We start from the raw sequence: 14,276 nt of genomic DNA on the forward strand, positions 1-14,276 counted from the left end.
CTCCATTTGTTAATACATTACAGCAGCTCTACTAGACTATTGCTTTTACAGTACAGTGATTTTAAAACAATATTTTCAGCATATTATAATATGTTTAATAGTTTTAATAAAATGTTTTTTGTTAGTTTGTTAATTCAGTACTATGAGACAGAAAGTCCTAGATTTCCAGGCTGGGTTAAAAAAGAAAATCACTTGCTTATCCTGTTTTTATTAATGAAAGATAGATTGTTGATGTGAGTCCCAGTTTGATAACAGTTTGACCAATGGTCTGCTCCAGTGCAAAGTCTGCTCATGTTTTTCCCAGAAGGGAGTGAAAGGGCGAACAAACATTTTTCTTTCTAATATTTTTGTTGTACACATCAAGAGGAGAACAATATAGGTGAGTTGAATAACAACATATGGATGTGGGTTTTTCTTTTCACAAAACAACCAGAGGAAGGATTTATATTGTATAAGAATGTGTCTGGAGTTAATTAAGCAGAAGCATGAATGTACTTCAGACTACCCGCCAAGTCTGCAATGTACATTTTAGTTCCTCCCATTTTGCCATGATGTAATCTGTTGCGGGTGGGTTAATACATTTTACTGCTCGATGGTATCCCCATATTGGCATATGCTGCTCCAAAACCTGTATATATTGTTCAGCATTAACGGTGGCTTCACAGATGTGCACGTAACTATTTCTGTTTTTAGCAAAGACTTGCAGTTGACTAGTAACTGAATAGAGAACTACTGCTGTTCAGCTGTTCTCAATGTATAGGTGATTAGAATGCTCTCTCATGGTGGACCGTTTTAAATGGTAAAGAAACTTGCATTTTCTCAAATATTTGCAACAATTTCAAAGGGTAATAATGTTGGACATGGCATTTTCTGTAATAATGTGAGGAAAAATAGAAATAGTTACGTTATTCATTTTTATCTCCAGCACAATGTCTTACCGTGTTTTGTCACTTGTTTATGTAATTTCCAGCCAGAAGAAACCTATTGGTCAAATAAAAATTCACTATGGCTCATAATTTGGCATGGGTATGAATACCTTTGGGCTTAACTGTATGTCCAAACTGCTGCCAGACGCATCCCCTTTTATTAATGCTATAATAACATTATGCAGTATAATGTAATAATTGTAATAATCTAGAGCACAGGTGTCCAATCGGTTCCATGGAGGGCAGGGTGTTTGCAGGTTTTCGCTCTTACCTTGTACATTATTGATTAATTTTGTCCATAATTGATTGGGTTCTCCCCTCCCCTGGTTGTTTAGGACTGAACTGGGAACCAATGTAAAGAAAAGAACAAAACCCAGCATACACTAGGCCCTCCATGGAATCAGTTTGACACCTGTGATCTAAAGGATGTGGGAAAGCCCCCACATAGTTCAATTGCACAAACATTTAAGGCAAGTAGGGTGACATAAGTTTACAGAGTTGAATCCTGCTTTTTATGGGTTTAATCGTTTTTCTTATTTCTACAGGATATCTCCAGATTTCGGGGATCAATTGTTTTCCTGGATCTGGGAGGAGAGATTAGTCTCCTCAATAGTCAGCTACAATAGTCATTTACAACATTAACATTCCTATACAGTATTTCTGAATAATTTGATGCTATATTAATGGACAAATAATAGCTTTTCTTTTAAAAACAAGGACATTCCTAAGTGACCCCAAATCTTTGAACAGTAGTGTACATATACAGTGATTATACAGTGAACTGTTGGCATGCTTAAATACTATCCTTGGGTGAAGAGAGAAGACACACAGTGGATCATAAAATCACTCTCAAATTTATTCAGCTGTCAGGCCAATCATTTGTTTGTTTTGTTGCAGGTTATAAACTCTCAGTTGCAGAAATGTCACAGAGTTTCAGAGTAAGTGGACATTTATCTAAGATTTCGCACAATAAAAGTAAGAGACCAGTTTTGGAAGCAGAAAGTATTTCATTTTGGTGTAAACATTATGAGAGTTAAATTAATATTCTTTACCCTCCGGACTTCAAATTTTGTATTTCATTTAAATTCTCAGGAATTCACTTGAGTTTATATGTGGGAGCATGGCAAGTGGAGAACAAATCAAAGGACTGGTCCAGCACACAGTTCAAGTCTCCTCATCCATAAATACAGTATTTTGTATAGTTTTAAAATCAGGGTTGAGTTGATCTCTCCTATTTCAATCAAGTAGTGATTATCCCTTTCAGCAATAGCAATTCTGTGCTGGAAGGGGATTCCCCTCCATGTCAGAATCGCCACACCTCTTGCCCTTGCAGAGAAAGTAGAGTGATTAAGAGACCACTGCACCTTTTTCTTTCCTTGTCGTTGTCATGCTGAAAGGTGAACTTCCCCTTCAACTTTCGAATGGACGCCTAAAGGTTTTGTGTCAGAATTGCCTGGTATTTGGAACTGTTCATAATTCCCCCCACCCTGACTAAGGCCCCGGTTTTTCTGGAGGGACGTCCAGTTCTTGGTAATGTCTCTGTTGTGCCATATTTTCTCCACTTGATGATGACTGTCTTCACTGTGTTCCATGGTATATCTAATGTTTTGGATTTTTTTTTACCCTTCTCATGACTGATATCTTTCAACAATAAGATCCCTCTGATGCTTTGGAAGCTCTCTGCGGACCATGGCTTTTGCTCTGAGGTGCAACTAAGAAAATATCAGGAAAATCCTATTAGAATAGCTGAACTTTATTTGTGATTAATCAGAGTCACTTTAGATGATGGCAGGTGTGTAATTACTTCTATTTAACATTTATTTTTCATTTTTCCCCCTCGAAGATTTCAGTTTGTTTTTCAACTGAATTGTTCACATTATAGGTCACATTAAAAGTGAAAAAAGTTCTGACATGATTTATCTTTGTCTCATTCTTTTATATCACAAAGACCTGGCATTTTCATAGGGGTGTGTAGACTTTTTATATCATCTATATATAATAGATCATTTTACATCTCCAAAAGATCAAAGGACAAAGGATTAATCTCAGCTTCATTTGGTGTGTCATGGCAAATATTTTGAATTCATATTTACATGGGATATTTCAAGGAGCATTGTGTATATTTTCTAGTAGATTTTGTATGCAATAAATTGTGATAAGTGATAAATTAGGTATAACACAAAACATTTGTATACTTTTGGAAGGGACCATACATCATCTGAATGCCAACAAGATATTTGAATGTATTGCCACAAGAAAGCCTCTACTCTCATCAAAACTAATATTAAGTTTCAAACCTGGTTCCAATCAGAGTTCCAGTGATGTTTAACAAATTACAGGTGCTAAGATGCATGTCTTGATGAGAGCAAAGGTTCTATTCTAACAAGACATCCAGAGGCTTGCTACACTACAAATATAATTTTACAGTGTTCCCTTGAAGCATTAAGTTGCCACTTCAATACAACATATTCAACACTAGAAGTAGAAGTGTTTAATTACCTTCTAAATGAAAAACACTGTTTGAGATGTGAGGGATTTACAAACCATATATGACAAACTTCATTGTACTAGGTTGCTGTGAAGCAATTGTAATGACAGTTCGCTTCAACATATCCGACACTCTTCTGATGAGCATGCATCACTATCGATATGAGGGGTTTTCTCCAGTAGTTGGAATATGGAATATGGAGTTGTGCATGAAAATGCTGTTTTGCAATAGTAATAATGTGTCTGTAGAAAATTAGACTCACTGAGCAAAGGATGTAGCAAAAACATAAAGAAAAAAAAAAATTCTAGCTGGAAAGACCTCTTTCTGGTTTAAAAGACATTCAAAGACATGATATTTGCTCAGTGGACAATTTGGTCAAAACATTAATTTAAACTCTGGTGGAAGTTTTATAGACTGTTGCTGCACTTTCAGTTTCCTTGTTGCAGAAAGATGCGAAAGGTTCACCTTAGGAGTACTCGGATTTCAACATCCCCTATCAGTAATCTGAAAAAGAAAACATTTGTTGGTCAAAGGTGTGTAGAAATGTTGAAGATGTTTACATTTTATGAAATTGCTTTAACAAGTTACAGGTAAGCATGCACCCATGTAGAAAACAAACTACCAAATCCATTTTGATGAATTGGTAATAGTAAAGCTACTGTGTATGGCTGAGATGGATGACACAAAGAGACGTTTGACAAACATACTGATAATTGTGAAATCACCTAAATATAAATAAATAAATAAAAAAGAACCTATACCACAAAAGAAAGATGCAAGACATAAATACTTGTTGGCAAAAGCTCATTCATTTATTGATTTGTTGACAGAATTAAAAATGATTGTTTGTGCACTAGTGACCAAATAATGGAAGAAAATAATTATTTTGAATTCTGTGAATAGAGGAAGAAGTGAAAATAATATTGCTGTGAATGAGGACAAAACCACCTGGTATTGAAAACCATTTTAGAAAATTATTAAGTTTGGACCATGTTGCTGCTGCTTCTAATTGCCATTTCTTCAGTCTAAGCCTACAGGAAAGTGTTACTAACCAGTACCATCTAGGGGTCAAAAACTTTTTTACCCACATGGAAACAAACACTATAACCAGATTCACAAGATATACAATACATAGTATGAAGAAGCAATGCTCCAGACCAAAGTTCAATAGTACTCAAAATAAGAGAATAGAGTATCAATGAAATCCACCAGAGGCATAGTTTGGAATGTGGGGGATAGAGGTACTCATCTTAATCCTTGATAACAACATGTTTTGTCTGAATTAAACATTGGGTACTGTCAGGTCCTGACTATACTGTAGGTGCCATACTGTTGGTTGGTGTGATAGTCAGGGCCTGACAGCATGGATGCCTCTAGGCATTTCTGTATTATGTTTTTGGTTGTCCCCAATTAGAGGTAGCTGCCCTGCGTTGCCTCTAATTGGGGATCCTATTTAAGTTCTGTTAATCCCCACAATGTTGTGGTTTATTGCCCTGTGCCCTTTTTTGTTGTTCTTGTTCTTGAAGGAAACCAATAAAATAATTTTTTTTGACTATTGCTCTGCACCTAAGGTCCTGAACAACCACATATTATATGAATCCTATCAACTGAAACCTACAATTTGGTTGAAATCAATTAGCTAATTTCGCAATGTCAACTTTATCTTTTTACAAATGTTTTAGAATGTTAACCTTATCTGTTTATAACTACAGAAATGATTTCAGAACAATCTGATATAGTGGGTGTCGAACTCCTCTTGGGGTTTTTGATGTGGAATGACAAGCAATAAAATCAGATCTAAAAAACAGATAAAACCACTCCTAGCAACCATACGAGAACTGTAAAGGGACACTTGCATTAGATTTGTGTATATATATATATTTATATATACAGTGGTGAGAACAAGTATTTGATACACTGCCGATTTTGCAGGTTTTCCTACATACAAAGCATGTAGAGGTCTGCAATTTTTATCATAGGTACATTTCAACTGTGAGAGAAGGAATCTAAAACAAAAATCCAGAAAATCACATTGTATGATTTTTAAATAATCAATTTGCAGTTTATTGCATGACATAAGTATTTGATCACCCACCAACCAGTAAGAATTCCGGCTCTCACAGACCTGTTGGTTTTTCTTTAAGAAGCCCTCCTGTTCTCCATTCATTACCTGTATTAACTGCACCTGTTTGAACTTGTTACCTGTATAAAAGACACCTGTCCACACACTTAATCAAACAGACTCCAACCTCTCCACAATGGCTAAGACCAGAGAGCTGTGTAAGGACATCAGGGATAACATTGTAGACCTGCACAAGGCTGGGATGGGCTACAGGACAATAGGCAAGCAGCTTGGTGAGAAGGCAACAACTGTTGGCGCAATTATTAGAAAGTTCAAGATGAAGGTCAATCTCCCTCTGTCTGGGGCTCCATGCAAGATCTCACCTCGTGGGGCATCAATGATCATGAGGGATCAGCCCAGAACTACACGGCAGGACCTGGTCAATGACCTGAAGAGGGCTGGGACCACAGTCTCAAAGAAAACCATTAGTTACATACTACGCCGTCATGGATTAAAATCCTGCAGCGCACACAAGGTCCCCCTGCTCAAGCCAGCGCATGTCCAGAAAATCCCTGGATGGAGCTGAAAGTCCGTATTGCCCAGAGACAGCCTCGAAACCTGAAGGAGGAGTGGGCCAAAATCCCTGCTGCAGTGTGTGCAAGCCTGGTCAAGAACTACAGGAAACGTATGATCTCTGTAATTGCAAACAAAGATTTCTGTACCAAATATTAAGCTCTGATTTTTTAATGCACTTATGTCATGCAATAAAATGCAAATGATTACTTAAAAATCACAAAATGCGATTTTCTGGATTTTTGTTTTAGATTCCGTCACTCACAGTTGAAGTGTATCTATGATAAAAAAATGACAGACTTCTACATGCTTTGTAAGTGGGAAAACCTGCAAAATCGGCAGTGTATCAAATACTTGTTCTACCCACTGTATATATATTAAAATGTTATTTTGTTTTGGATTATATTTTGTAACTTATGATGTATCATGTTTTGATTGATGCTTAGAACTCAAGACCAGTCTTTGCAGCAGCTGCAAATAATGAGAATCCTAATAAAATAACAAATGCCAAAATACACAATGTTGAATTCTGCTCATAAAAATTGCAAGCAAACAATTTCAGACTTTAACAAGGAAAACAAAGATACAAAGGTGTTATATCTACACATAGCTAAAGAATTGCATGCAAATGCCCATTGCCCATTATAGAGTAACTTTCCATCACATAGCTAGCCATGAGTTTTATAGAGGCAGTTCATGTTATCAACTTAAAGGCAAACCACCCTAACAGCCTTGTTAAGAAAGACTGCTTTATGGTACAATCAAGAACTCTTATGGTGGCTTATTCTCTTACTTATTTACAAGGATTTATGAGCAGGTTTAGCTAATCCTTACACTAGCACCTAGGGCAGATGTAATGGAGATAAGAATGTGCTCCACAAAATATATTACATTCTGATAAAGCCATCCAAGCTTTATCAGAATGGAACATTGTCAAGTAGGGTTGTCACATGTGCTTGCAAAGCATAAGTCGCACAGTACTGGCCCAATCAGGGATTATCATACTCAAAAAGTGACATAGACTCTTTCCATTCAACAGTCAACATATTATATACTAATCCAGTAAGTCCCTGATAGATATATATAACGTGTTAATGATCATTTTAAGGACAAGGGTGCATTCAATTTGTGTTTTAACTGTAGTCAGGACACCTGGCCAGATGTCAACAGATGAAGAAAGCTGTACTGTACCGTATAAAGCTGGCTGTCAGCAAGGCTCCAGCCATTGGTCCCACCCAGTAGATCCAGTGGTAGCTCCAGTAGTTAGCAACCACAGCAGGGCCAAAGGCACGAGCTGGGTTCATGCATGCCCCAGACACTGCTCCCCTGGAATGGAAATGTGGAAAATAAATCCTGAAGAAAATTATATTTTACCGCTGAACCTCATTGTATTTGTATTTAAATTTGAAAGTTACAATTTCCGCAGGCCAATTCCTCAACCCCTTCCTGCCTCCTTTATCCTTTACTGTGCAATTTACAGTACCCTGGTCAATTCTACTCCCCATATGTATTAAGAAGATTTATTTAGATTTATAAATAATAAATGAAATAATAATTAAATAATGAATAAATAAATAAATACAGTTAATCGTGGCCCCCAGTGGGAATCGAGCGAAAAGCTTTGGCTTTCAAGCGCCATTCTACTAACTGAGATGCACAGCACCCTTTCACCTGATATATGCACCCCATGATGCCTCACCCCGCCAAGATGTCTGCAGTCACAGTCAAACCGATGCAGAGAGGGGCCAGCAAGCTGCGGGTGCGTCCATTTACAGCCCCCATGCAGACCACCATGGTGAGGAAAAGGGTCATGACCACCTCTGCTACTGTAGCTGGGCCTATCTGGGAGTCTGCCTGCACAGTGTTGAACGCTGCACCCGAGGTGTTAGCATAATTACTGACTGGGGAGATCGCCTAGAAAAGGAGAAATGAACAGAGGCTGGTATATTTATAAAGAGTAAAGTTTATAGAAACATGTTTTGCAGGAATTTCCTTGCTCAAAAGGAAATGCAAACCTTGTAATGTAATGTAGGATTCCAAAGTAAGTAAATTCCATTTTAACATCTCAGACTTGAGTTTCCCTAACAAAAGAAATGTAACACCCCCGAAAAAAATATACAATGATTGCTGTCAAACAATTAAAATAATTAACTGCGATTTATCGCATAATCTTCTGTAGTTAACCGCTATTAATTGCAATTTTATGTTAAATTTGTTAAAGTTGGCCCAATTTAAAAAAAAATACCACAATAACAGGAACTGTCTATTTGTAACCAATGTAAATCTAAATAGAAGGTTGTTGATCTCTGATCCCATAGCCCAACCTCCTACCATTGTGCTTTTGATTGAGCCACAATAACTACTGTTACATTATAAAACAAATATTAACCCTTCAATCTGGAGAGCTGCTGGGTGTGATTCAGGCATTTCATCCCCTGAATCACACCCAAGCTGTTCACTGAACTGTCCTTTATCTGATGTCTAGGTTTGTTTGTTGGGGTTTGTGTTTGGTTTGATCTACAGGATGTGTGTAGATCTAGCCAGGATTCCCAGAGAAGTAGCTAGTAAACACGAATCACCACATGAATGCCTGTACAACACTGATGAGCCAAAGCAATATGACCACCTGCTCTTGGTCCTCCACTTGCCGCCAAGGCAGCTCCGACCTGCCGAGGCGGGCCTGTACAAGACCCCTGAAGGTGTCCTGTGGTATCTGGTACCAAGACGTTAGCAGTAGATACTTCAAGTCCTGTAAGTTGTGAGGTGGAGCCATGGATCAGACTTGTTGTTCCAGCACATCCCACAGATGCTGAATTGGATTGAGATCTGGGGACTTTGGAGGCCGGGGCAAAACCTTATACTCTTCATCATGTTCCTCAAACCATTCCCCAACAATGTGTGCAGTGTGGTAGTGCACATTATCTTGCTGAAAGAGGTCACTGCCATCAGGGAATGCCCACTGCCATGAAGGCGGGGAGCTGGTCTGCAACGATGTTTAGGAAGGTGGCATGTGTCCACCTGACATTGACATGAATGCCCAACCCAGATTTTCCCTGCAGGACATTACCCAGAACATCACACTCACTCCACTGGCTTGTCGTCTTACCACAGTGCATCCTGGTGCCGTCACTTTCCCTGGTAAACGTCACACACGAACACAGCCGTCCACATTATGGAAAACAAAATAGGACTCATCGGTCCAGTTCTAACGCTCGCGTGCCCATTGCAGGCGCATTCCATGGTTGACAGGGGCTATCAGACTCATATGCAGCAGGGTTCAATGCACTGTGTTGTGACACATTCCTCCCATAACCATCATTAAAATGATCTGTCACTTAGAAATTCTGTCAGTTCGGATCAGATGGGATAGCATCAATGAGACATGGGCGCACGTGACCCTGTCGCCGGTTTGTGGTTTGTCCCTCCTCCCTCCTCACTACTACTGACCAGGAACACCCTACAAGCCTTGCTACTGAAAACACCTGTGAAGTACCTATGAAGAGCTCAAGACAGCTTCTGCAGAAGTCAATAACCAAAAAAGTTACCTGTACACTGTTCCACTCAAGTCAGGCACTGACAACGGCTGGTTCTGAGGCGCCAAAAATAGAAGCAATTATTTTAAAAATGTAACCGCATTCGGCATTTTAAATTAATTACACACATTCATGCCGTAACTTTGACGGCCTTAATCCTTTTGTTATGTGATTATATTACTGCTGTTGTAAACTGTAAATTATCTGTAAATTCAGACACAAAATAACATTATTTAAGTTGTCCTTTCTGATTGCTAATTTCTAGTGTTCATATTCTAACACTGTGAAGAGTATGTCTTATCAAATCTTTTGGTTATTTGTTAGACCTACATCATGTTTTCCACACTCCATGAGTTATTATTACGTCAATCAGGTGATACATAACTTCCAACAAGTTCTTGACTTGACCCTCTAAGTCTCTACACATCTTATCAGCTCTACAGATACTGTCCATGTAAATGGTTGATGATGACTGGTCACAGAGGGGACATGTGTGACTGCCTGGTCATCCAACCCTTTCAATTCATGGCAGAGAACTGCTTAGATGTAGAGAAAGATTGTCATAATCCATATCTGTTGTGGTGTTAGGATAAGGAAGATGCACAAGGACTGCTATGACAGGGGACTATGCTGAAGTCAGAACAATCTGCCCTTCTAAGGGCAGCTAAACATTCAGTAACTTCTCTTATCAGTAAGTCCTTCTAGAGTTTTCAGCCTTGAGCAGAACACTTAATCAGGTTGGTTATCAAGACCACTTTTAAGTTGGATAGTACAGTAAACATCCTTTTTTGGCATTACGTTTGAGAGTGTAAGGTAGAACCTAGAAAGTTCTGTTATAAAACAAGTGACCATCTGTAACATCTCTTTTTCAGTGACCCCTGATGTTTCAGAGGTGAAAAGGAGTTTCCAGTTTTATCAACATTGTCAGTGGCCCTGGCTATTGGCGCCATACTGTCAACATCTCATAGGTTAGTGTGTTCCTGGTCAAGAATGACACCAAACTGATATTTACATAAGTTATCAACAGAACAACCAAAGACTTAAAGAACATTTCCTCGTTGTGGTTTTAGTGATACGGTAATCCTTATCCTCAAATCATCAAGATCCTTAAACAATGGGAGGACAAAAAAAAATATTCTCCCCAATTTTGTGATACTCTATTCATGATTAAAGACATGCTTTTTTGCATTAACTCCTAGGAGACTTGAGAAAATTTATTTCAAAACACACTGATGTCATTTTGCTTATAATCACACTGTTTGCTTAAACAGGAAGTCAAGACCGGAATCTTTACACAGCGGAAGGAATGGACTATCCGGCCTTCAACCTCGATTGTGTTCACAAACACCCAAGCTGCCATAAGCTGCCGCCCAACGAGCCAAGGTAACCATACATGTTTGATTTCTACCCCCCCAAACCTGGATGATGATGGCCATTTGCATCGTCCATCCATGGGACCCCTGGCCGGAAAACAAGTTTCAATTACCCAAAACTCTCTTGGTTGAAATAATGTTTTATTTAAAACACATGGAAGGGAAAAAGTAACCCAGATAAGCTATCCTACGCAAATAAATGATCAAGAACAAAATGTATATAGCAGACAAAATCTTGTTCTGTATGACGATCAATAGTCATTACAAAATAACACATGGATGAGTAATTATTACATTTGGAATAAAATAGGGCTTTATTGCATATTTCTTTGTTGCAGTCATTATTGTGATATAACCTAAAAGTTAATCTTAAACTTCTTTCATTCCTGTCTTGGATGTTTGCTATTGGTGTGCTAGTAAAAAAAAAGATTGCACTTTACTCATGAAACCTAATCTTTTGGCATCCTTTACATTCATTTTTCAGTTCATTTTTCCACCTGCTTAAAGAATCATTTTGCATGTTGGGTGCCCTTGATAATGTTCCAATGCTAATCACCGTGGAGTGGTCTAATATCTATTTTCAGATAATGTCGAATCTAAGTTACTATAACCATATCAGTGCACAAAAAGTGTGAATTTCTCTATGATCTGTCCATGCTCTACTACAAGCCACTCTTCTGAGAGACAGTGTTCAGAAGACCAGCGTGATAAGGACCACAATGGCCTTGAATGGGCTTTGGAGGAGACATTCTGTATCTCAAAATAGAATGACTTGAGTCGGATGGGAGTTGGTGCCATCAAGCAGGACCTTAATCATGAATTGGACATCACAAAATTGGGAGAAGAAGTAGTAGATTAAAATAGATTATTTTGTAGTTTTAACTTCCAGAAATCTCACCTACAAGCCACTACCTTCTGAGGTAGTTCATGCACTACAAAGAGATTTTTACACTTTGACTTAAGCATCAAATGATTAAATGGCAAATGAACTCCTCGGAGTTACTTTTTCTTTTCTGAGGGGCTAACCAGGGAGATTTCCAGGGGCAGCTTTAGCGGGCAGAGACCAGAAGAAATCAGGGACTGTCACTGGAAAATGCCAACGTCAGAGTGGTCACCTTAAACAAAGAGCTTGTATGGCTCAAGTCAATCCTACCTCTGGTTGTTTAAAAAAGATACGAAAAATAAAGATATGAAATATGCTTATCGCCAGACCCGTGACAATAATTAATTTAGTAGTAGTGGTAAGAACTGGATGAGTTTCTTGGCACACAACATTCTTACATGCCTCTAAGTATAAGAGTTGATGGTGACTGAATCAGAGAAGAAAATAACAACTAGCCTAGTATTATTATTCAGCTATGTGCAGATAAGTATTATATGGGCTTTTAAATAGACGTCTAGATAATGGACACTGATAACGGCTGGGAAAGTTGCTGCATACATATATCCATTGATTCAAGCTCATTACCTTCTCCAGTATGTATATGCTGATGTTAATTGAAAATTCCTGTAAATTATTATGTAAAATAAGGCATCTTCTCTCTTGCTTACTGTATATCGTAGTCTAACAAAGGCCTTTCACTTATGCCAGTCCTTCAAGTTTTCAACCTTGAGTGTAACAGTTAACTATGGAATATTAAACATGTCAAATTTCTGTGCACTTTGTTCTAACATTTTGTGGTCGTATATTGAGGGACATGGTCGCATGTCTGATGTTCAAATCTGTAATTACATTTTGCAGGGTTTTACATTTAGGTACGTGCTTGCAAGCTTTTCTTTGCTAGTTTGTACATTTAGTTTGTGATTGCAAGCTACAACAATGTTAAAAAGGCTTCCTGAATTTTTTCCATTTGGAAAATTCTGATTACATTTCAGTATGACGTCTAAAAAATAAATTATTGTCCACATAATTATTTACATTTCTGTGTACTGCAGCATGATTTTGCTACTACAGAAAACACAAATTGTATTAAATTCTTGTTAGTCCTAAAACATATACAGGTTCAGTGCTACTATATAATGTCCAAAAGTGAAACAAGAATTGCAACAATACAAATAAAATAACTTCTCCTAGATCTGTATGAATACATATGAAATCAATGCTATAAAATGTAGGGGTATTTTAGTAGAGGGGTACCCACCTTAGCCAGCCCGGCTCCTATCATCCCTCCACACATCTGAGCCAATATGTATGGGAACAGCAATAGAAGGTCTAGACCCCCAATCAGAAACACAGACACAGAAACGGCTGGGTTGAAATGTCCCCCACTGCAGAAAGAGACATAGAAAATTAATAGAACGTGCTACCATGACAAAATATAATTTATTTTTAATTGTTTGGAAAACAATTTGTAAACAATACGTGAATGCATTTTGAAACGGTCCTGATATCAAAGAAAAATGCTAATATCAATCGCCAACATCAAAATTATTCAACCATAATACAATGACAATAAAATGTGTTTAGTGATTTTATGTTCTCTTGTAGGTAACTTTGAAAACACATTTACACAACGTCTAGTCCATTCTTATCAACAGATATATTACCATAAAAAAAATTCTTCTGTTACACACTAACTAAATGCATATTCCCCAGTTTTACCTGATCTGCCCTAGCACAGCAATGACGATGCCAAGAGCTAGGCCGTGTGCCAGGGCTGGCTGCAGCCTCCCGGTGCCCTCCGTGTTCTCGATCACAGACAGACACCCTATGAAGATAAACAAAGATGAACCCAGTAACTCCCCCAGACAGGGCTGCACATAGGATTCAAACCAGCCCCTGACTGGCATGATGATCCTGGTTTCATCTTTGGCTGGATGTGGACCCTTCTCGTCGGGCTGGACATTACTGATGTCCAGGTTCCAGAGCTCAGTCTTAGACTCAGATAGGGTCATGTTGTTGGGTTTGACCGACTGAGACTGAAAACAGCCTTTGTTAGCGCTATTATGTTTATAGCTGATAAGGAGTATGAATGGAGGAGGAGGGGCAAGGTGTATGAGGTGGGGATGACAGGAGGTCGAGGTAGATCTTTTGCAGACATTAAGTCCATCCATTATTTTCTTGGTATGATAGCTAAAGATGGCAGGAAAGTGAAATGCTAAACATCAAATATTAAGAAAAACTGCAAGAAATGTTAAAGATACAGTTTAGTAGTTACAGACATTTGGCACAGTGTCGAAGCCGGTGGCAGTAAGACTAATTGCACACTTGCACTGGAGTTCTTTGGTCTGGATGGAGGAATAGGTGATGTTGAATCAGATTTTGCCTCTTAACTGTCCCTGACCTTCCTGGTAATGTACATCATTTACCAACAACTTTAA

The 14,276-nt window shown here is 38.3% G+C and overlaps 1 protein-coding gene across 1 annotated transcript; it reads right to left on the reverse strand.

Moving 5' to 3' along the window:
• Positions 1 to 2,840: 2,840 nt before the first annotated feature.
• On the reverse strand, positions 2,841 to 13,881 carry LOC105013025 (aquaporin-8). The gene is made up of 5 exons (XM_010874256.3): positions 13,558 to 13,881; positions 13,097 to 13,223; positions 7,749 to 7,963; positions 7,241 to 7,375; positions 2,841 to 3,918 (listed from the first exon to the last, which is right to left on the reverse strand). The coding sequence occupies exons 1-5, from the start codon at positions 13,848 to 13,850 to the stop codon at positions 3,876 to 3,878; spliced, it is 813 nt and encodes a 270-aa protein (XP_010872558.1). The 5' UTR covers positions 13,851 to 13,881; the 3' UTR covers positions 2,841 to 3,875.
• Positions 13,882 to 14,276: the final 395 nt, after the last annotated feature.

Source organism: Esox lucius, chromosome 11 (assembly GCF_011004845.1).
Source record: "Esox lucius isolate fEsoLuc1 chromosome 11, fEsoLuc1.pri, whole genome shotgun sequence".
In the NCBI taxonomy this organism is placed as follows: domain Eukaryota; kingdom Metazoa; phylum Chordata; class Actinopteri; order Esociformes; family Esocidae; genus Esox; species Esox lucius.

Coding starts and splice junctions, on each gene's coding strand:
- LOC105013025 (XM_010874256.3), bottom strand. CDS start 13,850: ATGACCCTATCTGAGTCTAAGACTGAGCTCTGGAACCTGGACATCAGT. Junction 13,224..13,557: donor GCTGTGCTAGGGCAGATCAG/GTAAAACTGGGG, acceptor CTCTTTCTGCAG/TGGGGGACATTTCAACCCAG. Junction 3,919..7,240: donor CTGACAGCCAGCTTTATACG/GTACAGTACAGC, acceptor TTTCTTTTTCAG/ATTACTGATAGGGGATGTTG.